Genomic DNA, 22,513 nt, shown 5'->3' with positions numbered 1-22,513 from the left:
TAAGATAACGATTTTAGATAAAATGAGGATATACTAGTTATTTGAGATATAAATCGAAAAAAATATGAGTAAAATTTAGGGGTTAAAATGAGAAAAAAATTTTGGTGTAATTTGACACACACAAAAAGTTTACTATAAGACCCACATCTATTATACATACTATAGTATAGATATTAGTTGAATGATAATTTTACTCTTATATCTTTATTTATTTTTATTTTTTTTTGAAAGGATAATGTGATTAATCAAATAATTCTTGATATATCTATTAAGAATTGTGATTTCCCTGCCTGTATATCTATTACAAGAATGCTAGAGGTACATTCATTATTGTACATCAATTTGTACACCCACTTCTAAAATGACCAAATTACCCTACAATTCAATTTTTTGGAAATCATTTTGCACTTTTAAAGCAAAATGACGTAGCAGTTGATGCTTCTTAAAATGTCTCAAATAAATGATTTAGGACCCAAAAATTCTTAAAATAAAGCCTAAAAAATTCTTAAAATGACGCCTTAAAATTCTTTATTACATGCCACTGAACAAAATTTTGAAAAAGTTTGTGTTTGTTACTACTACAGTAATGATGATTATATAATTTACTGGCATAATTTATAATCCATAATTTGAAATTGATGTAGAAACACGTAAATAAAATGTGTCTAAATACATGAATTAATATAAACTGGTGGTTAGCCACCAAAACTAACTACATTTAAAATTTAAAAGAAAATAATCTCAGCAACTTCCATATCTTACTGAGCAAATAATCATGAAATTATACGAAACTTGTTAACCTTAATGTTGATGATTATCAAATTACTCATCCATTTACCTGGTTATAGGCATATTTGGATCTTAATCAATAAAATCCTATATTTTGTATAGCGTGAATTACCTATGTTTATAAATATCTTACTTTGAATAAATATATTTTATTCCAATCTCTTGATTATTTAATCATATACGCGAAAAAATCTCTCAAGTCCTTAAGGAAGATTTCATAATGATTGCATAAGGTAAAATGACATCCAATATATTAGTTTTGTCCACATAAATAACCATAACATATGATGAATCTATATTATCCACAACAAAGTGATCAAGGTGAACAAAACCAAACTAACCAAGATGAAAAAACTTAAACTATTCAAGAACACAAGCTTCAAGAGTGTCTGTCAAGTTTCAGAAAGCAAATCAATTTCAACAAATGTAAGCTATTGGTTATTGAAATAGTTAGTGATAATTATCTAAAACATGTTCCATGACACTAGGGCACTTACAAGCTTTAAGGACTTGCAAGAAAACATGCACTGTTAAATTTACAAGCTTTGGATCATGTTCAATTTAAAAAAAAAAGTGCATATTTTCAGCCTCCCAAAAATTAAACAAAAGCATACCAAAAAAAGTTCCAATAGCTTGTTTTTCATAGTCGTCCCAAAACTCCATGGAAGAAAGCATCAATGCTCTCATTACAGCTCCAATTTGTCAAACCAATAGTTTCATCATTATCAGGTTGGCCAAAATACGCATGTAATGGGGTTGTTACATGATCCAACCTATAACTTGATCCAAGGTCGACTCCATGATTGAGTGTTTACGTAACAGGGGTAAAATTATTAATATCTTGTTTGCGACCGACATTTGTACACGTGTCTTTCTTAGACTTACTCTGTACCTAGCCAAATAACGAATGTTACTATAAATATTTTTCGAGAATAATGACGAGCAAAAAAATTATTAAATAATACCTTGGTTTTCTTTGTCCTAGTTTCCAATGGTCCTTTTTTCGAACTGTGCGAGGGGCTCCTTTTCTCTTCATACACTCCGGGTCTAGAATTTGAGTAGAAAATATGGTTCCAACTTCTCCAACATTGACAGATCTCATTGGATTAAGTGGTTGAACTAAACCTTCACTTTCATGACCTGATATCGTTCTCAAAGTGAACTCAGCTTTCTTGACAGAAATCCAGCTTTTCACCTCTTGGAATCTTGCCTCATCCTCCGCAGCCAAACTAGCTAGTTCTGAAAATTCTCGATGCAATACATCATATTTTTCATGCCCAGGAGTAGTAATCCAACCAGCGTAATTGACTTTCACCCTTGTGTACAAGCGATTCGCATCACGCTTCCATCTCCTAAGGATATAATTTTGTGGTACTGATCTCACATCGTTGCATAACAAAACCAACACAACATGTCTGCAAAGTATTCCTCTAAACTCAAATGAATGGCAATTGCAAACTATCTGACATTGTTCTATTTCAAACTAGACATCCACAATTTTTTTTTTTATTATTTTTCCTTTGACCTCGACATCCTCGCGTACCTTAAATTTTGTTCTCTCATGCAATTCCCCGCCACATATTACTTTACAATGCATCAGCCGAGTGATCTATTCCTGGAATTCTCCAAATTTGTCCATAGTATATGAAGCTTGAAATTGCTTCTCTATATCATATGCACTGACACAAGGAATCATCTGGGAATATGAACGTAAATCTGCCTGAAACTCTTTCTCTACTTTGCTACGCAAAGCCCGCTCATATTGTTCAACAAATTGTTTCAAGCTGGTTTTAGAATGCACATACCCATCGAAGAAAGCATTCATGCTCTCACCACGCTGCGTTGATGGCATTCCAGCCCAAAAAATTGTGTTTAAAAAGCATGGGATCCACCGTGATCTTTCTTTAAAAAGCCCAGACAACCAATCATTTTCGTGCAATTTGTACTTGTCAACCATTGCAAACCAAGACTGAACAAATTCCTCAGGATTTAATGATTCGTATACAGAATTGTGTATATCCTTAAAAATAGAATCTTTTTCTTTGTGATACCCAAACTTTTCAGGCAACTTTCTAAGTATATATATTCCATAAACACCATCTATGTCTTGTGTTAGGAAATACAGTTTCTATAGCATTTTGCATGACCCTGTCCTGATCTATGATAATACCTTTGGGAGGTTGATTCTCCATGCAGTCAAGCCACGTATGAAATAACCATACAAAAGTGTCAGTATCCTCACCCGCAATCAAACCACATCCAAAAGTAGGGGTGTTCACGGTTTGGTTAACCGCCCGAACCGAACCAAAACCAAAAATTCGGTTTGAACCGAAAACCGAACCGAAAATTCGGCTTGGTTTTCGGTTTTCGGATTTTCTAAAATTTTGGTTTTCGATTCGATTCGGTTTTTTATTGCGGTTAACCGAACCAAACCGCTGGACCCTTATTTTTTCAATTGACTAGTATTTATTTAATTATTTCATTTATATTTGAAACTTGAAAGTGAGAAGAAACGTTTTTCTCTTATCTCAAAAAATCTGAATCTCAAATCTCAAATCTGAATCGCTCCAAGCCTCCAACCCTTGAACCCGTCACTCCTGCTGTCTGCACGCCTCCTCTTTGGCACAATGAAGAGAAATTTTGCCATTTTTGAACCCACCTAAAGGCAAAAGATACTGGAATGAAATATATTAATAGATAATGGTATGGAATATTTGTTCAATTTTTGTTCTCAAATCTCAATATATTAATAGTTCTCAAATCTCAATACGGTTGTCGGTTCTCAAATCTCAAAACAGTTTTTTTTTTGTAAAAAAAAAAAGAAAAAGAAAAAACTGTTAACCGAAAAACATCTCTCTTTATATACGGAGTACATGACGTACTAAGAAAAACAAATCTTTTGGTACAGGTACATTAAATGAAATACTTAATAGAGTCATTTATTAACGTTGTATTAGTAGCTATAAAAGGCTCAGAACCTCCTTCGAGTAAAAGAGAGAGAACCCGCTATCAAATTCCAATCAAGTTACAAGCTCTCTTCTACATACTTGAAAGATACTTTTGCACTCCTAAAGTGAAATATCAGATCCTCAAATCATATTTGTCCCCCTTTGATTCATTGAAAAAATTCTTATCAGAGTATAAGTATTGTAATCATCTGAAAGAAAAGTCTTCTTTCAAAGAGTGTTTGGAGTTGTAAATTTTGTGTGAGTTCTAGAAGTTTCAGTAGACAGTAAATAAATCATACTGAAGTTGGTTTGTACTTTGTACTAGTATGTGTACCAGCAATTAAATTTTTTAGTGATACTTTTTGGAAACAGGAGAAAGGATCGAGGACATATAAGGTTTTATCCTTCGAACTTTCAGAAACAAATATGTTGCCAATCTTTTACTTATTTTTTAGCTTCAAAAAACTTAGCTAGTATTACGTTTCTGCACTACTTCAGTAGACTACTACTTTGTCTTTGAGCACGGGTTTAGCCTGCATTGCTGCTAGTACCAGTACCAGGCCAATATCAAAAGAAAATATGAGAGTATTCATTTATCCCCTCTAAACACTCTCCATGATCTTAACAATAAATACATACAAATATTGCAAAATAGCTAAATTTTGTAGAATATACATAACATTTATCGGATATTTGGGTTATATATGTGGACATTTGTTTTTTGAGTTTTAAAAATATAATTTTAAATTCAATTAAAGAATTATATTGATTGATTTTTTTTTTATCTATAATTTATTTTTTTATATTTTAAAAGCAAAGATTATGGATTGGATGCCAAACTTATGGGATTTTTTGTATCTTTCATTGGTAATTCTCGATTTTATTATAGATAGTAAATAAATATATTCTAAAGAAATACCGGGTATTTGAAAAGTGTACATTATATCTTAAATATTTTTTTGATTTTATTATAGACATTTTTTCATTTTATTATAGAGTATGTGACTATAGATAGTGAAAAAAATTAAGGTTTTTTTTTTGTTTTGTATAAAAATACGATGGATATATAATATCCAGTGTTCTAAATGGTGATCGAGGCGGCCTTCTAGGCACTAGGAGGTAGGCGGCCCTCGACTGCCATGCCTTGGAATGAGGCGGCCTTTTCAGGAGGCCCAAGCTGTCCGGCGGGTGGGGCGGAAGGCGAGGCGGCTGTAGTGGGCGCTCAGGCGGGTGAGGCGGCCAAGGCGGTCAATACATATTTAAATTCAGTCAAAGGTCAAGAGTCAACTAATTTTAAAATTATAGTCAAAAGTCAATAAATTTTAAAAACCTAGTCAAAGTCTACCCATTTTAAAACCCTAGTAATTGACGGGTTAGTCTATGCTACATCGGAAGTGTTTTTCCTCCTATTTTAATATCATTAGATCATGTAGGACCCATATATTTTTATGAAAATTGACATATGTGTTGATCCAATGGTTGATATTTGACCACATCATGGGGGAGAAGTACTCCAGGTGTAGCATAGAATAATCCGTTATTGACTTATTTCAAAAACACTAGCCACTTTCTTTTTGTTTTTCATTTTTTCACCTTATATAAATGGTATTATATTTATGAAACTTTTTTATGCATAAATATTATTTAATTACACATCTTACATAAAAAATTATGACTATTTTTTATTATATTGCATGACTATATATGATTACCCATAAAAAAATGCTTAAAAAAAATTCAACCGCCTAGGCAGCCAAGGCGGTAGGTGGTCACAGACCACCCTGTCACCGCCTCCCGCTATTTACAACACTTATAATATCTTTAAATATTATAAATATTCAACCTTTGGTAATCAAAATATGAATAAATGATTTAAATATTTTATTTGAAACACAGGGAACTAATAGATCATTTTTTCTAGGAATTGTTTTAGCAATCTCCGTATTTCACATGACTAATTGCAATAAATTATATTTTTGGTATAATGCGTCTTCAAGATTGACTTATTCATTGACCCTTGAAGGTTGTTAGGTGGTTGGAAAACCAGTTGATGGCCACAGCTGTAATCCTGATTTCCTAACTACCTCAAGTGGTTAGAGAGCAAGTTGGGGGCAACCGGGAGCATCAGGTTTCAAGAAGAGATATAACCTGCTACATACATGTATAAAAGGATGATCTAGAAGTCTTGAGAAAGACACAGAACAATTGATAACCCAAACCATAAAAGCGATCACAAAAGGAAGCAACAGAGAGAATAGAGGAGATCAAAGTGTTGAGAGTTTCCTGATTTATTTTGACTCCATTCTTGTAAAGCTTTGGTGATTGTAACTTTGGTTGATTCAATAAAAGAGATTTCCCACCCGTGGATGTAGGTGATTATCACTGAACCACGTAATTCTTGTGTGTGCTCTTGATTACTTTTCTTTTTTGTTCTGTTAATTCTGATATGTCCCCTGAGAGTTGAGTGATTGTTCATTGAGTGAGAGATTAAGTCTGTGAATTGAGTTCTTAAGATTGAACGTTGTTGATACATCGAGCAATAATCACGACAAGTGGCGTCGTCCGTGGGAAGATCGAATTGCGAGATGGGAACAATGAAGTATGATATCGGGAAGTTCAATGGGTGGAATGATTTCGGATTATGGAGAATCAAGATGAGGGTCATCTTGATTCAACAAGGCCTCATTGATGCGCTGCAGAAAGATGAGGGATCATCTAGTTCAACGAAGGATGAGGATCAGGGAAAAGAAAAGACAAAGGTTGACATACAAGAAAAGACACCGAGTACAATCATTTATGCCTTGGAGACAAGCCATTGAGAGAAGTGGCAAAAGAAAGAATAACAGCTGCTATGTGGTTCAATATCGAGAACCTGTACATGAAAAAGTCATTAGAAAATCGTCCCTATATGAAGCATAGACTATATTCATTCAAAATCCGAGAAGAGAAGAATATGATAGATCAGATTGACGAGTTCATCAAGATCCTAGATGATCTGGAACATATTGAAATAAAATTGGAAGAGGAGGACAAGGCTTTAATATTGCTAAATGCGCTTCCAAATTCGTATGAAAACTTCAAGGATGCAATGTTATATGGTAGAGAACAGTCAATCACCCTGAAGGAAGTGCAATCTGCTATACAAGCTAAGAAACTGCAAAGGATAAATCAAACTTAGTCTCAAGGTGATATACTAATCATGAGAGGCAGACAAGAGAAAAGAACTCAAAAGTTCAGAAGGGATAAATCAAGATCTAAGAGCCGTACAAGGTTCAAGTGCTTTCAATGCCACAATGAAGGCCATTTCAAAAGGGTTTTCCCTGAAAAAATAAAGAACTTGAACGAAAAACCAAGGAAAAGTGACGTGGTTGCTGTTGCATCAGAAAACTATGATTCAGCAGAGGCTTTGGTGGTGTCTAATCAAGAAACTGATCAAGAATGGATATTGGACACTGGATGCACATTTTATATGTGCCCAAATAAATCCTAGTTTGCAGGGCTAAAGGAATCTGATGGAGAGCTGGTTCTTATGGGAAACAACAGATCTTGCAGGGTAAGAGGGAGCGGATATATCAGAATAAGAACTCATGATGGAGTGGATCGTGTTCTGCATGAAGTTTGGTACATTCCCGAACTTAAGAGAAATTTAATATCTCTTGGCTTGTTAGAATCCAATGGTTATGCTTTTAAATCAGAAAATGGATTCATAAAAGTGTCTAAGGGATCTTTAGTTGTCTTGAAAGCTATTAGGAAGGATGCTTTGCATGTTCTTTTAGGAACTACTGTTGTAGGTGGAGCTTCTCTATTACAAAACACAGCTGATAAATCTATGTTATGGAACTTAAGGCTAGGTCATGTAGGTGGAAAAGGGCTACATGAAATAGCTAAACAAAGCTTACTGTGTGGTGATAAATTACAGGGGATTGATCTTTGTAAACTTGTATTCTAGGAAAGTCTAAGAAAGTACATTTTACATATAGTAAACACACTACCAAAGAACCTTTTGATTATGCACATTCTCATTTATGGGGACCCTAAAAAATAGTAACAAATGGAGGGGGTAGATATTTTATATCAATCATAGATGATTATTCAAGAAGGGTATGGGTTTATGTACTTAAAACAAAATATCAAGCCTTTGATAAGTTTAAAGAATGGCTCATCACAACAGAAAATAAACTAGGGAGAAAACTAAAGCATTTGAGGACTGATAATGACCTGGAATATTTTTCAGAGCAGTTTCAACAACTTTGCAAGTCTCATGGAATTTCCAGACGCAAACAATACCTGGAACCCCTCAAAAAAATGGGATATCTAAGAGGATGAATCGCACACTTTTGGAAAGGGTAAGATGCATGATTATAAATGCAAACATGCCTAGGTCTCTCTGGGGTGAAGCTGTAACTACAACAGCCTAATTAATCAATAGATGCCCCTCAAGAGCTATGGATTTCAAGACACCAATAGAGAGGTAGAGTGGGAAACTGATAGCGCTAAGTCGTATCACGCCCAAATTATCCAACTAAAATAAGATAACAAAATATGCAGTAGTGTGAGTAGGGATCATTCCCACGAGAAAAGTAAAATTTTAATAGTGTTCTTAAAATACTGAAAATAATAAAAGGAGTTTTTTGGATTTTACTAACTACTATGCAAGAATTAAAATAAGAAAGATCAATAAACTAACGAGACTTGGTATCGGTCGATTACACCCTTAAAATTATTCATTCGATCATCGATTCCCTAAAAATAATTAATTCACATTGAATATTCATCATTGGAAATTTAATTCCTGTTTCACCTTAATTTTAGTTAACTAGACACCAGCGTTCTAAGTTAACCCTTACCCCATAAATTAACCTAATACCAGCGATTAGATTTAAATCCACGGCAGCATTCAAATGAGTAAAACTGATGAATCTAGACAACACAAATACCAGCGATTGTATTTAATCTAGTCAATTGTTGTTCCTACGATTTAACAAATTCAACAGTAGAAAATATTAAGCATAGTTTCTTCAAAAATCAGATGATTCAAATAATTACGGATTTGAATTCTAATTTAGCAATATATTGTATAGCAAAATCCTAAGGTGATCAATCCTAAAATCTCACATACAAGCATGACAATCAATCCAAAACAAATTTTGATACACAATTTGGAATTAAACAATGAAAAATTCGAATCTCATAAATAAACAAAATCAAGGGTTCGTCTTTCTCAATCAAGTATTAAAACTTAGCCTACAATATTCATGAATTTTACATAAAAATTCATGAAAAAAAATTAAATCTAAGAAACCTAGCCGTCAAGAGAGTTCTCCTGCTTTCTAGCCGTCCCAAAAGATCTTCCGAATCCTCCCAAGACTCTAAAATTCGAGATATATATTTTAATTAAGGCTAGAGTCCTAAAAAATAAAAATTCCTAATTTACATATTTTTTCCCGAACAGCAAGTCTCGCTCGATCAGTTGAAGTCTGCGGATCAAGCGAGAGTCTTTTTCCAATCCTACTGTTTTCATATTTCTTGGCACCGCTCGATTGGTTAAATTTTGCGGATCGAGCTCCCAAATTATGCCAACTTTCTGTCCAGCTTTTCTTTCTGCTCCCGCTCGATCGGTTAAACTTTGTGGATCGAGCGCGCAGCTTTGTTTTTCAGCGAGCAGCGAGATTGAAATTTTCATAACCGGAGTTCTAGCCGTCGGATTGATCTGAAATTTAGACAACATATTCAAAACATCTTGAAATTTATTTTGAACGGTGAAGATTGGATTTGGATTTCTCTAAAATTAAAAATGATTTTCTGACCATTGCTTCTTCGTAATTCTTCTATTATCTCGGCTCTTTACTTCCATCTTTAACTCCATTTATTCTCTTTTCCTATATAAAATCACATACAATGATTATGAACTAAAACATGAATTTAACCAATAAAAATACACCTAATCATCACAAATTAACTCAATCAAACATAGGAAAATACCATCACATCAAACTCCCCCTACTTAATCCTTGCTCGCCCTCGAGCAACACAAAACTAAAAATAAGCTCGAGCTCATAATACATAACAAAAATAACCATGATTTTCACATTTGTGCCTCAGGAATAAACTCAATGCATGATCAAAAAAGACGCTAAAATGCTAACAACGGAACAAGTTCAATATCCAGACATTTCAACTAGAGATATAGCCCCGAACGTGTGTGTGTGTTTGGTCATTAGCCAGTGTCATGCACACTTCACAGATCCATTCAATGTAAAAACCCACAATAGCTCAAGTTGCATACCAACACATCAAATTAAACCATTGAGAAGTTTTATGGTCTTTTCACTTGTCCGAGTAATTTCACCCGGTTATCCTCAACTCCGTACATTATCCTCCATATTTAGCTCTTGAAATTTATAGGACTAGAATTTCAATCCTCATTCTAATGCGTCTCCTTACCTTACTAACTCCATTCTTTACTCATTTTATTTTTTTTTCGATTAATCTCGAAAGGAAGGTTGATAGGTTAGCGACTTCCTAAGACTATCACAAGGCTCACACGACCTTCACTATGTCATATACAATTCACAAGTCATGACTCATGCGTGCTAAAGAATATTCAAGAACCATATCAAAGTCTAATTTGCATTGGAGATTAAAGTGTTCCAAGGTTAGCAAATCATCTATTTTCAAAATCATGCATGTCATCAATTAGAATTCATCATGGGCTAGTGATTTTCAACAGTCAAATGCATCACAAACTATGAGCTCTAAATTTATTTTTTTTTCAAAAATTGGCTAAATTCTCTCAATGACTGGCTAAGTCTCTCCCCCATACTTAAAATCTTACATTGTCCCCGGCAACGGTGCCAAAATTTGGCAGCGCTATGTCGTGTCACACCCATACTTAAAATCTTACATTGTCCCCAATGTAAGCAAAAATGCAAAAAAAAAAAAAAGAATGAAAGAAAAAAACTCCCCTTGGGTTGCCTCCCAAGCAGCGCCTCTGTTTAAAGTCGTCGGCCCGACTGTATGCTTCAGTTCATCAAGGTGGTTCATATCTAGTTCTCTTGTCCACCTTCACCCATCTGAACAGTTTTGCAGTTATTTTCTGTCTATTCTTTTTCTGCTTTGATATCTTTCTTATCCCCGTGTTTGGACTACTTTTTTCCTTTCCCTTATGAATTCCTTTTTCTCGATCTGGAGGAAACTTTGACTTAGTTATAGGTACCTGCAAATCAGAAAGAAAAATTTCAGCTGTATAAATTTTTACAGTTTTTTCAATAACTTCCTTCAATTATCCTCATTCACAACTATCTTGTGCTCTTGTGACAAGTAATCATTAGCATCAATATTATTAACAACACTTTCACGACCAGGAATTTTCAGGATATCAAAAATATGAAACTTAACAATCTCCCCATCAAACTCCATAGTGAGAGTGCCATTGTTAACATCTATAATGGACTTCGATGTTTTCAAAAATGGTCTTCCTAGCAAAACTGGACTATTAAAATCATTATTTTTCATATCAAGCACATAGAAATCAGCAGAAAAAACCAAGTTACCAACTTGCACAAAAACATCCTCTAACACACCCCTAGGATGAATAGTAGATCTATCAGCCATCTGGATAACAATTGCAGTTTCAGTCAAAGGCCCTAGTTTTAATGAAGAATAAACAGAATATGACATGAAATTAATCGATGCTCCTAAATCTAACATGGTCGTATCAAGATGAACATCTCCTATTTTACAAGGAATCGAAAACATACCTAGATCCTTGCATATTTCAGGTGCCTTTCTCTGAATGACAGCAGAAACCTGTTCTCCTAGTTCAACTCTTTTACACCCCTTTAAATTTTGTTTTCTTTTCGCAGTACATAATTCTTTCAAAAATTTAGCATAGAGAGGTACTTGTTTAATAGCATCTAACAGAGAAATATTTACCTCACATCTGCAAAAAGTTTCATACAACCCCTTAATTTCATCATCATTCCTAGACTCTTTCAATGCTAAGGAAAAAGGGGTATGGGTTTAGACTCAGAGAGAGGAGGAAACTTACCTCTTGGTGCGTTTTTTTGAACTATCTCATCCTCCTCTACCTTGGATTTCTCTTCATCCTCGTTCTGTACTGGTTCTTTCACCACTTCTTCATGAACCTTCAACTCCTTTCCACTCCTCAAGGTGATTGCACTAACATTTCGTTTGGATTCACCATTGTCTGTGATGGTAGACTGCTAGAATTTAGTGCCTCCAACTGTTAACTGCGGTTGCCAACTGCCCCATTTGAGTGTTCAACTGTTGGATACTTGCTCTTGTCTCCTGTTGAAAATTTAAAGTATTAGTAGCAAGATCCTTAAAAAAAATTTCTAAAGACTCACCAGGCTCTGGAATTTGAGGACGCTGTGGTGGAGGATGATACGGTGCTCTGTAAGCTTGATTATGCAGTTGGTGTACTGGAGAGTTTCCGTATCTGAGATTGGGATGATCCTTCCAACCTGGATTGTATGTGTTGGAATAAGGATCATACTTATGTTGTGGTGGTCCGGGAAATCCTCCTGCTGCATTGACTTGCTTAGCAGATCCCTCTTGAAGAGTGGGACACATGTCAGTTGCATGCCCCACTTTAGCACAAACTCCACATGCTCTTACAGTTTGTCCACTCCCTACAGCAATTTGACGCACAAAATTCGTGAGTTCAATCAATTGTTGTTCAAGGGAAGAAACATTTACCTCGTTGCCCCGTTTGGGTACTGGATCACTCCTGTTGGTGCCAAATTGCTGAGAATTGGCAGCCATATTCTCGATTAAATTCCTTGCTTGAACTGGAGTTTTGTCCACAAAAACTCCTCCACTGGCCGCTTCTAGCATATTCATGTCATGAGACAATAAACCTTCATAGCAGTATTGTATTAATAAATTTTCACTTATCTGGTGCTGCAGACAGCTAGCACAAAGCTTCTTGAACCGCTCCCAATACTCATGAAGTGATTCCCCTGCAAATTGCTTTATGTCATAGATCTCTTTTCTGATATTTGCTGCTCTTGAAGCTGGAAAGTACTTCTTTAAGAAGATTCTCTTCATATCTGTCCAGGTGGTAATGGATCTAGGAGGTAGGTAGTATAGTCAATCCTTAACAGTATTCTTTAATGAAAGACGAAAGAATCTCAGCTGGATTTTCTCTTCTATTACTCCATGAGGTTTCATGCTTGTGCACACCACATGGAATTCCATTAAGTGCTTGTGAGGATCTTCACCTGCAAGACCATGAAAAGAAGGCAACAAATGTATTAGCCCAGATTTTAATTCAAAGGTAACATTAGTTTCTAAGGTAGGGAAAGTAATGCATAGGGGCTGTTGATTCAGGTCAGGAGTGCCCAGTTGTCTCAAGCTCAAATTTGCGTTGTCAGCCATTGCTCCTCTAAGAACCTCAACCACGCGCTCGTCCTCTCCTTGTCTCCAACGAGCTTCTCTCCTTCGTCTATGCAAAGTTCTTTCTATATCCGGGTCGTATGGAATTTCTTCTTCCGAAGATTCACCTGAAATCATGAAAGAACTCGAGAAGCACTGGGGAAAGAATAAAAAAATAAAAATAAAAACAAGAACACAAATAAATTAAACACTGTTCCCCGGCAACATCGCCAAAATTTGATAGCGCTAAGTCGTATCACGCCCAAATTACCCAACTCAAATCAGATAACAAAATATGCAGTAGTGTGAGTTGGGATCGTTCCCACGAGAAAAGTGAAATTTAAATAGTGTTTTTAAAATACTGAAAATAATAAAAGGGGTTTTTTGGATTTTACTAACTACTATGCAAGAATTAAAATAAGAAAGATCAATACACTAACGAGACTTGGTATCAGTCGACTACACCCTTGAAATTATTCATTCGATTATCGATTCCCTAAAAATAATTAATTCACATTGAATATTCATCATTGGAAATTTAATTCCTGTTTCACCTTAATTTTAGTTAACTAGACACCAGCGTTCTAAGTTAATCCTTACCCCATAAATTAACCCAATACCAGCGATTAGATTTAAATCCACGACAGCATTCAAATGAGTAAAACTGATGAATCTAGACAACACAAATACCAGCGATTGTATTTAATCTAGTCAATTGTTGTTCCTACGATTTAACAAATCCAACAGCAGAAAATATTAAGCATAGTTGCTTCAAAAATCAGATGATTCAAACAATTACGGATTTGAATTCTAATTTAGCAATAGATTGTATAGAAAAATCCTAAGGTGATCAATCCTAAAATCTCACATACAAGCAAGAAAATCAATCCAAAACAACTCTTGATACGCAATTTGGAATTAAACAATGAAAAATTCGAATCTCATAAATAAACAAAATCAAGGGTTCGTCTTTCTCAATCAAGTATTAAAACTTAGCCTAAAATATTCATGAATTTTACAAAAAAAATCATGAAAAAAAATTAAATCTAAGAAAAGTGAGAAGAAACCTAGCCGCCAAGAGAGTTCTCCTGCTTTCTAGTCGTCCCAAAAGATCTTTCGAATCCTCCCAAGACTCTAAAATTTGAGATATATATTTTAATTAATGCTAGAGTCATACAAAATAAAAATTTATAATTTACAGATTTCTTCCCAAACAGGTCGTCTCGCTCGATCGGTTGAAGTCTGCGGATCGAGCGAGAGTCTTTTTCCAATCCTACTATTTTCATATTTCTTGGCACCGCTCAATCGATTAAACTTTGCAGATCGAGCGCCCAAATTATGCCAACTTTTTGTCCAGATTTTCTTTCTGCTCCCGCTCGATCGGTTAAACTTTGCGGATCGAGCGCGCAGCTTTGTTTTTCAGCGAGCAGCAAGATTGAAATTTTCATATCCAGAGATCTAGCCGTCGGATTGATCTGAAATTTAGACAAAAGATTTACAACATCTTGAAATTCATTCTGAACAGTTGAGATCGGATTTGAATTTTTCTAAAATTAAAAATGATTTTCTGACCATTGCTGCTTTGTAATTATTCTCTTATCTCGGCTCTTTCCTTCCATCTTTAGCTCCATTTATTCTCTTTTCCTATATCAAATCACATACAATGATTAAGAACTAAAACATGAATTTAGCCATTCAAAATACACCTAATCATCACAAATTAACTCAATCAAACATAGGAAAATATCATCACATCAGAAACCAGCTGAGTATAAGAGTCTCAGGGTGTTTGGATGCTTAGCTTATGTTCATTTCAAACAAGATAAGCTAGATGCTAGAGAATTGAGATGTGTTTTCATAGGCTATCCTGAAGGAGTTAAGGGGTACAAGGTATGGAACTTTGAGGTCTCTGGTCCAAAGTGTTTTAACTCAAGAGATATTACATTACAGGTTTTGATCAAGAAAAACCAGTTCAAATGAGACAGAGTTTGCACGGTGATGAATATCAAATTGAGGTGGAGTATCAAGAAGAAAATATGATCAAATGAAAGGAAACCCATCCTGAATCTATTGCTGCATAAACTGATGAAACCAGTGAACATCAAATTGAGGAGGATCTTAGCACATATATGTTAGAAAGAGACAGGCAAAGAAGATAAATAAAAGCTCCAAGATGGTTGGCTCAAGCAGACTTAGTCTCATATGCACTTCTCACAGTTGAGCATATAGAATTTTCTGAACCAACAAACTATAAAGAGGTTGTGACTAGTAAACAGAAGAAGTATTGTCAGGAAGAAATGCAAGAGAAGATGAATTCTTTGATAAAAAAATAATACATGGGAGATGGTGAAGAAACCTATAGTACAACGGATCTTGGGGTGCAAGTGGATTTACAAGATAAAACATGAGAATGCTAAGGTCAAGGACATGAAATACAAATCAATGTTAGTTGCTAAGGGGTACACACAAATAGGAGTGGATTTTAATGAGATCTACTCTTCGATTGTTAAACACTGCTCTATAAGGATGCTACTTGCTTTGGTGACCCAACCAGATTTTGAACTAGAACAGTTAGATGTCAAAACAGCCTTTCTTCATGGTGAAATTGAAGAAAAAAATATTCATGGAGCAACCTAAAGGTTTTATAACACCAGGAAGTGAAGACAAGGTATGTAAGCTGAGAAAATCACTTTATGGGCTAAAACAAAGTCCTAGACAGTGGTATAAGATATTAGATGACTTCATGATAAAATTTCAATTCACAAGAAGCGAATTTGACAGCTGTGTTTATAGGAAAAGAGTTGGAAGAGAATTTCTGATTTTTCTGCTTTTGTATGTTGATGGTATGCTAATTGCAAGTGCTAACAAGAATTATATTGAGAAGTTAAAAGAAATAACTCAACACTCAGTTTGAGATTAAGGATTTGGGAAAGGCCAAGAAGATACTTGGAATGAAAATCTATAGGGACTGAAATAGCAAGACCTTATTTCTTAGCCAAAGTGCTTATATTAAAATAGTACTCCAGAGATTTAATATGAGCGAGTCAAAAGCTGTAGCAACACCTTTGGGCCAACATTTAAAACTATCTAATGAGCAATCTCCCAGTACTGAAACAGAAATAGAACAGATGGCTAAGCTTCCTTATGCTAGTGGGGTTGGTAGTGTAATGTATGACATGGTTTGTAGCCGTCCAGACTTATCGTATGCCATAAGTGTTATTTCCACATTCATGGCTAATCCAGGTATGAAGCACTGGGAAGCTTTGAAGTGAACTTTTAGATACTTAAAAGGGACAACAAACTTAGGATTGCTATTCAAAAGATAGGATGAGAAGTTCAAATTTTTGGTGGGATATGTGGACTCAGATTTTACAGGAAATTTGGATACAAGGAAATCATTGACAGGGTATGTGATTACTATGTTCGGAACAGCTATTAGTTGGAAGGCAAATCTTTAGTCTGTGGTTGCATTGTCTACAACAGAGGCCGATTATATTGCACTCACCGAGGCTGTAAAAGAGGCCATTTTGTTAAGAGGGATAACAATAGAATTAGGTGTGGCTCAGGATCATTTTACAATCTTTTGTGACAATCAAAGTACAATACACCTATCAAAGAACCAAGTGTACCTTGAACGAACTAAGTATATATGTCAAGTTAAGAGAAATATTTGAAGAGGGAGAAATAATAGTTGAAAAGATAACAACCGAAGAAAATCCAGCAGATGTCTTGACAAAAGCTTTGCCTCAAGGAAAGCACATTCATTGCTTGAGGTTGGTAAATGATGAAGAAAGGAAAATAGACTCCTGAGTCGAGTAGGGAGGGGTTGGAGGGCAGTCATCTTTAAGACAAGGTGGAGAATTATGGTATAATGTGTCTTCAATATTGACTTATTCATTGACCCTTGAAGGTTGTTAGGTGGTTGGAAAACCAGTTGATGACCACAGCTGTAATCTTGATTGCCTAACTACCTCAAGTGGTTAGAGAGCAATTTGGGGGCAACCGGGAGTATCAGGTTTCAAGAAGAGATATAACCTGTTGCATGCATGTATAAAAGGATGATCCAAAATTCTTGAGAAAGACACAGAACAATTGAGAACCCAAACCAGAAGAGCAAAAAGAAGCTACAAAGAGAATAGAAGAGATCAGAGTGTTGAGAGTTTCTTGATTTATTTTGACTCCATTATTGTAAAGCTTTGGTGATTGTAACTTTGGTTGATTCAATAAAAGAGATTGCCCTCGCGTGAATGTAGGTGATTATCACTGAACCACGTAATTCTTTTGTGTGCTCTTGATTACTTTTCTTTCTTGTTCTGTTAATTCTGATCTGTCCCGTGAGAGTTGAGTGATTGTTCATTGAGTGAGAGATAAGTCTGTGAATTGAGTTCATAAGATTGAACGTTGTTGATACATCGAACAATAATCACGACAATATTGATTTCAATTCATTTTTAACTTTTCACATTCACTTATTTATAACACAAAATGAAAATGATGTTATAATATTATGGATGTCAAGATAATAAAAAGTTTAGTTATTATAGAGTTATATTCAAATTTCAAAGAGATGATATAAAATCGTGATCAAATCAATTTATTTGATCTTATCTCTATTTTCTTGTACCTATAAATAGGTCACTCGTGTAACACATTTGATAGATTGAATTTACTTGTTTTATTTGCATATTTCTTTGCATATTATTTGGGAATTTACTTGTTTTCTTTGCATATTTTTTTGCATATTATTTGGTTAGTTTCTCCTTTATTTTACAACACGTTATCAGCACGAGTTTATCATATTTTTCTTCTTCATCTTTTCACAGCATGCTCATGATTTGTAATTTTTTTTTCTTTCATTTTTCTATCACCAATACACGTCATGCTTATAATTAAATTTATATGATTCTCTTTCAAAGGATGACTTTGACATGTATATAAATTCTATGCACCAACTCATTTATTTTCGATACCCAATTGTTTTCTGTTCGGTGAGGCGACATGATTTTTATTTTGAGAAATAATGAGTGATCTTGTTTTTGGATTATAATATTGATGGAGGTTGATACACATACACTTATAAATTGCATAAATATAGATTCACATCATTATCCGATATTCAGAAATTAAATATTTCAATTTCAATTATTTTTATTTTTAGTGCTTGTCCTTTTGTTAATTTGTTAAATTTCTAAACATGAATTATATCATATATGATATATATGATTGTGTGTACGTACTATTTTTTTATGTTCATTGTCAAATTTTCATGTCTGATTTTAAACTTTTTTATACATTTGTGTTATTGTGTATTAATCAATATTTATGAATTTAGTCTTTTATATAGATTTCATCATGTCGAATATCTCAAAGTCTGAATTTGCCGCTATCTCCGGCAAGAATTATCTCTCTTGGATACTAGATGCTGAAATACATCTAGATGCTATGGGTATTGGAGATACTATCAAAGATGAAAATAATGAATCACCGCAAAATCGTGCAAAGGCTATGATATTACTTCGTCACCATCTTCATGATGGTTTGAAAATTGAGTATTTGATGATAAAAGATCCGCTTGTTCTATGGAATAATTTTAAAGAGAGATATAGCCATCAAAAGACGTGATTCTTCCAAAAGCACGTTATGATTGGATGCACTTGCGCTTACAAGATTTTAAGTCTGTAAGTGAATATAATTCTGCATTGTTTCGCATCAGTTCACAATTGAAATTGTGTGGAGAAAAAATAACTGATGATGATTTGTTGGAAAAAACATATTCCACATTTCATGCCTCTAATGTTTTCTTACAACAACAGTATAGAGAGAAAGGTTTCAAGAGGTATTCTGATTTGATTTCATGTTTGCTTGTGGTTGAGCAAAATAATGAGTTGTTGATGAAAAATCATGAAATTCATCCCAATGGAGCCAACCCATTCCCTGAAGTGAATGCGGAAATTCATGATGAAAAGATGAAACAAAATAATATCGGATTCGGTCGTGGTCGTGGTTGTGGTCGTGGGCGTGGGTGTGGTCGTGGGCGCGGTCGAGGACGCTTTCATCCATATGGCCGTGGGCATGAAAAACCTCGTTACTTTAACCATGATTATAATGATCAAAGGGATGGAAGTTTCAAAAAGTGTGGTAATGACCAAGAGAAAAATGTTGAAAGTGGTCAAAATGATAAATCAATGAATTTAGAAAATGGGTGCTATAGATGTGGAGATAAAATGCATTGGTATAATAATTGTCGTACGCCGAAACACCTTGTTGATCTTTATCAAGCATCAAAAGAAAATGCAAAAGATGTTGAAACTAATTTTATTCATCAAGGTGAAGATTTAAGACAAGGTCCATCTCTTTCGGCACATTTTGATGTTTCTGATTTCTTTGAAGATCCGGAAAAAAAGATTGATCATTTGATTGGAGATGGAAGCGTGCAAAATTATTAAAGTTATTGATTATCTTTTATTTGATCATTTTGGTTTTTATTTATTTAAATGTCATGTTTAGGGATTATTTATATGGTTTATTTGAGAAAACTATTGGTTTAATTAATTTAAATTTTAAATTGGTTTGATTGTTTTATTATGAGTCAAATTTATTTATTTCAAATTGTCTCTATATGAATAAAATGTTTTTACTCTTATTAAATTTATTATTGTGAATAGAATATGGATTTTGGACATGAAATCAATAGAGATTTATGTCGTGTTGACAACGCAATGACGCATTCCATATTCAATGAAATAAATATTTCTCATATTTACAAATGAGAAAAGGTTATGTCAACACAATTTTTGAAAGTACAAGCATTATTGAAAGCTCTAGAGAGACAAATTGTGTTACTCTCTTATAAGTCTCAAAGAAATTTATTGAGCTTTCAAGATATCCGTCGGAATGAATATCATATTGAGACTATAAGCCAAAAAGAAAAATGATATCTTTTATTGCGAAAGAAATGTCAAGAAAGAAATAAATTGTTGAAAAATTGTCGACATTTACTTATGACTTATACTACACAAAATAAATGTAGTGGAGACGAATACAATGGTTAGCCAAGAAATTCATTGATATGAATATGTTTATGACTTGGCATAATCAATTGGGAAATTCCAATTTGACAATGATGCGAAAATAATATTGAGAATTCATATGGGCATCAATTAAAGAAAGCGAGATTATTAATGTTAAAGAATTCTCATGTGTTGCTTGTTCTCAAGGCAAATTATAAGCCTTCATCATCTAAAATTGATATTGAATCACCTACATTTTAAAATGATACAAGGTGATATTTATGGGCACATTCTTCGATTATGTGAACCATTTAAATATTTTATATATTTACGAAATGGTTGCATGTGTATTTATTATCATATCGCAAACTAATTTTTGCAATTTATCAAGAGGATTTTATTGATAATGTTGATGAAATTACATCCCAAAATTTTTAATGACTAGTATTTCAATTGGGATAATTATTGAACATCTTGTTGCAAATGTTCATATACAAAATGGTTTAGCGAAATTTTTGATTAAGTGTCTCCAATTGATAGTTAACCATTGATAACGAGAACAAAACTCCTCAAATATTTATGGGGATATGATATTTTGTATATAGCAACACTTATACGTATCAAATTGACTAGTTACCATGATTTCTCCCCTTTACAACTAGCTTTTGGCCAAGAGTTTAAGAATAAATTTGCATATGCGATGATTAGAGGGAGAAAATATGATATCACCAAGTTAATTAACTTGGAATGCATCATTACATCATTTTGATTATCGGACAAATGAATGTGAACTTGAGGATCAAAAGAGTCCATTTGCAAGGTATTACAAATAAATTACCCGATGCATTTAATGAAAAAATGGTAACTAAGTCATACGTAATGGCTGCTAATGTTCCAGCACATATTGATGTTCTAAAAGAACAGTCAACAACGAGCTCGAATCAAGCATGGTAGAAAAATTGGATCCAAAGATAAAAATCCACGAAAAGAAAAGGAGCAATAATATAGATGTCCATGTTGAAAATATGATTCATTAATTGATCAGTCTGAAATGTAGATGATCAAATCTCCGAAGAAGTTCAAGTACTTGAAAATAAAGAGATCTCGATAGATTATGTTAAAACGGGAAAATTATTTAATCAATTGAAAATTATTGTCGACAATAAAATTTGCCCATGATGTGACATTTGATGTTATGATCTAGATGATAAATCTGTTAATGAATGTCGTTGTAGACATGATTGGCCAAGTTAAAATATTACAATACAAGAAGAGTTAAACTCAATAACGAAACATGAGTTTTTAAGACCTGTGGTCCAAACATTAAGGAGTAATTCATGCAATTAATTTTGATATCTTACAGGTATATGATACAAGCGACTTATTTTATTTTAATGTTTGTGATTTGCAATTGATTAGTTATGCATATATATATCTGTTTCGCACAAAAGGAAGATAACAGAGTAGATGTTTTTATGATGGAACATTTATATCCCGAAGATCTATGAAGGCAATGAGGCATGCACTTCTCAACTAAATTCAACAAATTTTCTCAAGTGATAATCTGACCAAGTTTTCACCGAAATCATTGCTCACATCAACTTTTGAGAAATTGGTGTACAAGATCGGAATGCGGCGACTTAGAGATTTCAAGTTATGTTCGCAACAGGGGGATTTAATCCAAAATGCACTCTTTTTCCCTTGTCCATGATTTTTCCCAAGTGGTTTTTCATGACAAGGTTTTTAACGAGGAAGTTTAGCAATAACGAGGGATGTTGTACTCTTTTTCCTTCGCTAGATTTTTATCCCATTGGGTTTTTCCTAGTAAGGTTTTAACGAGGCACATCCGTCGATTGACATCCAAGGGGGAGTGTAATAATATTATGGATGCCAAGATAATCAAAGATTGAGTTATCATAGAGTTATATTCAAATCTCAAAGTTATGATATAAAATCGTGATCAAATCAATTTATTTGATCTTATATCCATTTTCTTGTACCTATAAATATGTCACTCATGTAACACATTTGATAGATTGAATTTACTTGTTTTTTTTTTTTTTTGCATATTATTTGGTTAGTTTCTCCTTTATTTTACAACAAATAATATATTTTTATACCTCGTCGCATTAATTCATCCATCTGCTATATTATGAAAATAATTAACAAGATACACATTAAATCACAATATTGGGGAGTTTTTTTGGATGACCTATTGTGTTCGATCGCCACATAGTGTGAGTTAACACACCACACCCAAAAAATGAAGCAACAACATGTTACATGCTTACTCCATATTAATCCACAAAATAATTTTAGCATTTTTTTAAAAAGCATAATCTATCTATACATTCTATACATATTAAA

General features: G+C 33.9%; 1 protein-coding gene across 1 annotated transcript; it reads right to left on the bottom strand.

Annotated features, from left to right (window-relative positions):
* Nucleotides 1–11,015: 11,015 nt before the first annotated feature.
* On the bottom strand, nucleotides 11,016–13,274 carry LOC140872936 (uncharacterized). Its single transcript, XM_073275859.1, has 7 exons — nucleotides 12,983–13,274; nucleotides 12,297–12,619; nucleotides 12,107–12,223; nucleotides 11,788–11,962; nucleotides 11,673–11,737; nucleotides 11,498–11,576; nucleotides 11,016–11,383 (listed from the first exon to the last, which is right to left on the bottom strand). Exons 1-7 carry the CDS (start codon nucleotides 13,272–13,274, stop codon nucleotides 11,016–11,018), a joined length of 1,419 nt encoding a protein of 472 aa, XP_073131960.1.
* Between the last annotated feature and the right edge of the window lie 9,239 nt (nucleotides 13,275–22,513).

The sequence above is a fragment of the Henckelia pumila genome, unplaced genomic scaffold, assembly GCF_033568475.1.
Source record: "Henckelia pumila isolate YLH828 unplaced genomic scaffold, ASM3356847v2 CTG_512:::fragment_1, whole genome shotgun sequence".
In the NCBI taxonomy this organism is placed as follows: Eukaryota; Viridiplantae; Streptophyta; class Magnoliopsida; order Lamiales; family Gesneriaceae; genus Henckelia; species Henckelia pumila.
The sequence above is the reverse complement of the archived record's forward strand: the minus strand, read 5'-3'. Positions and strand labels throughout refer to the sequence as shown.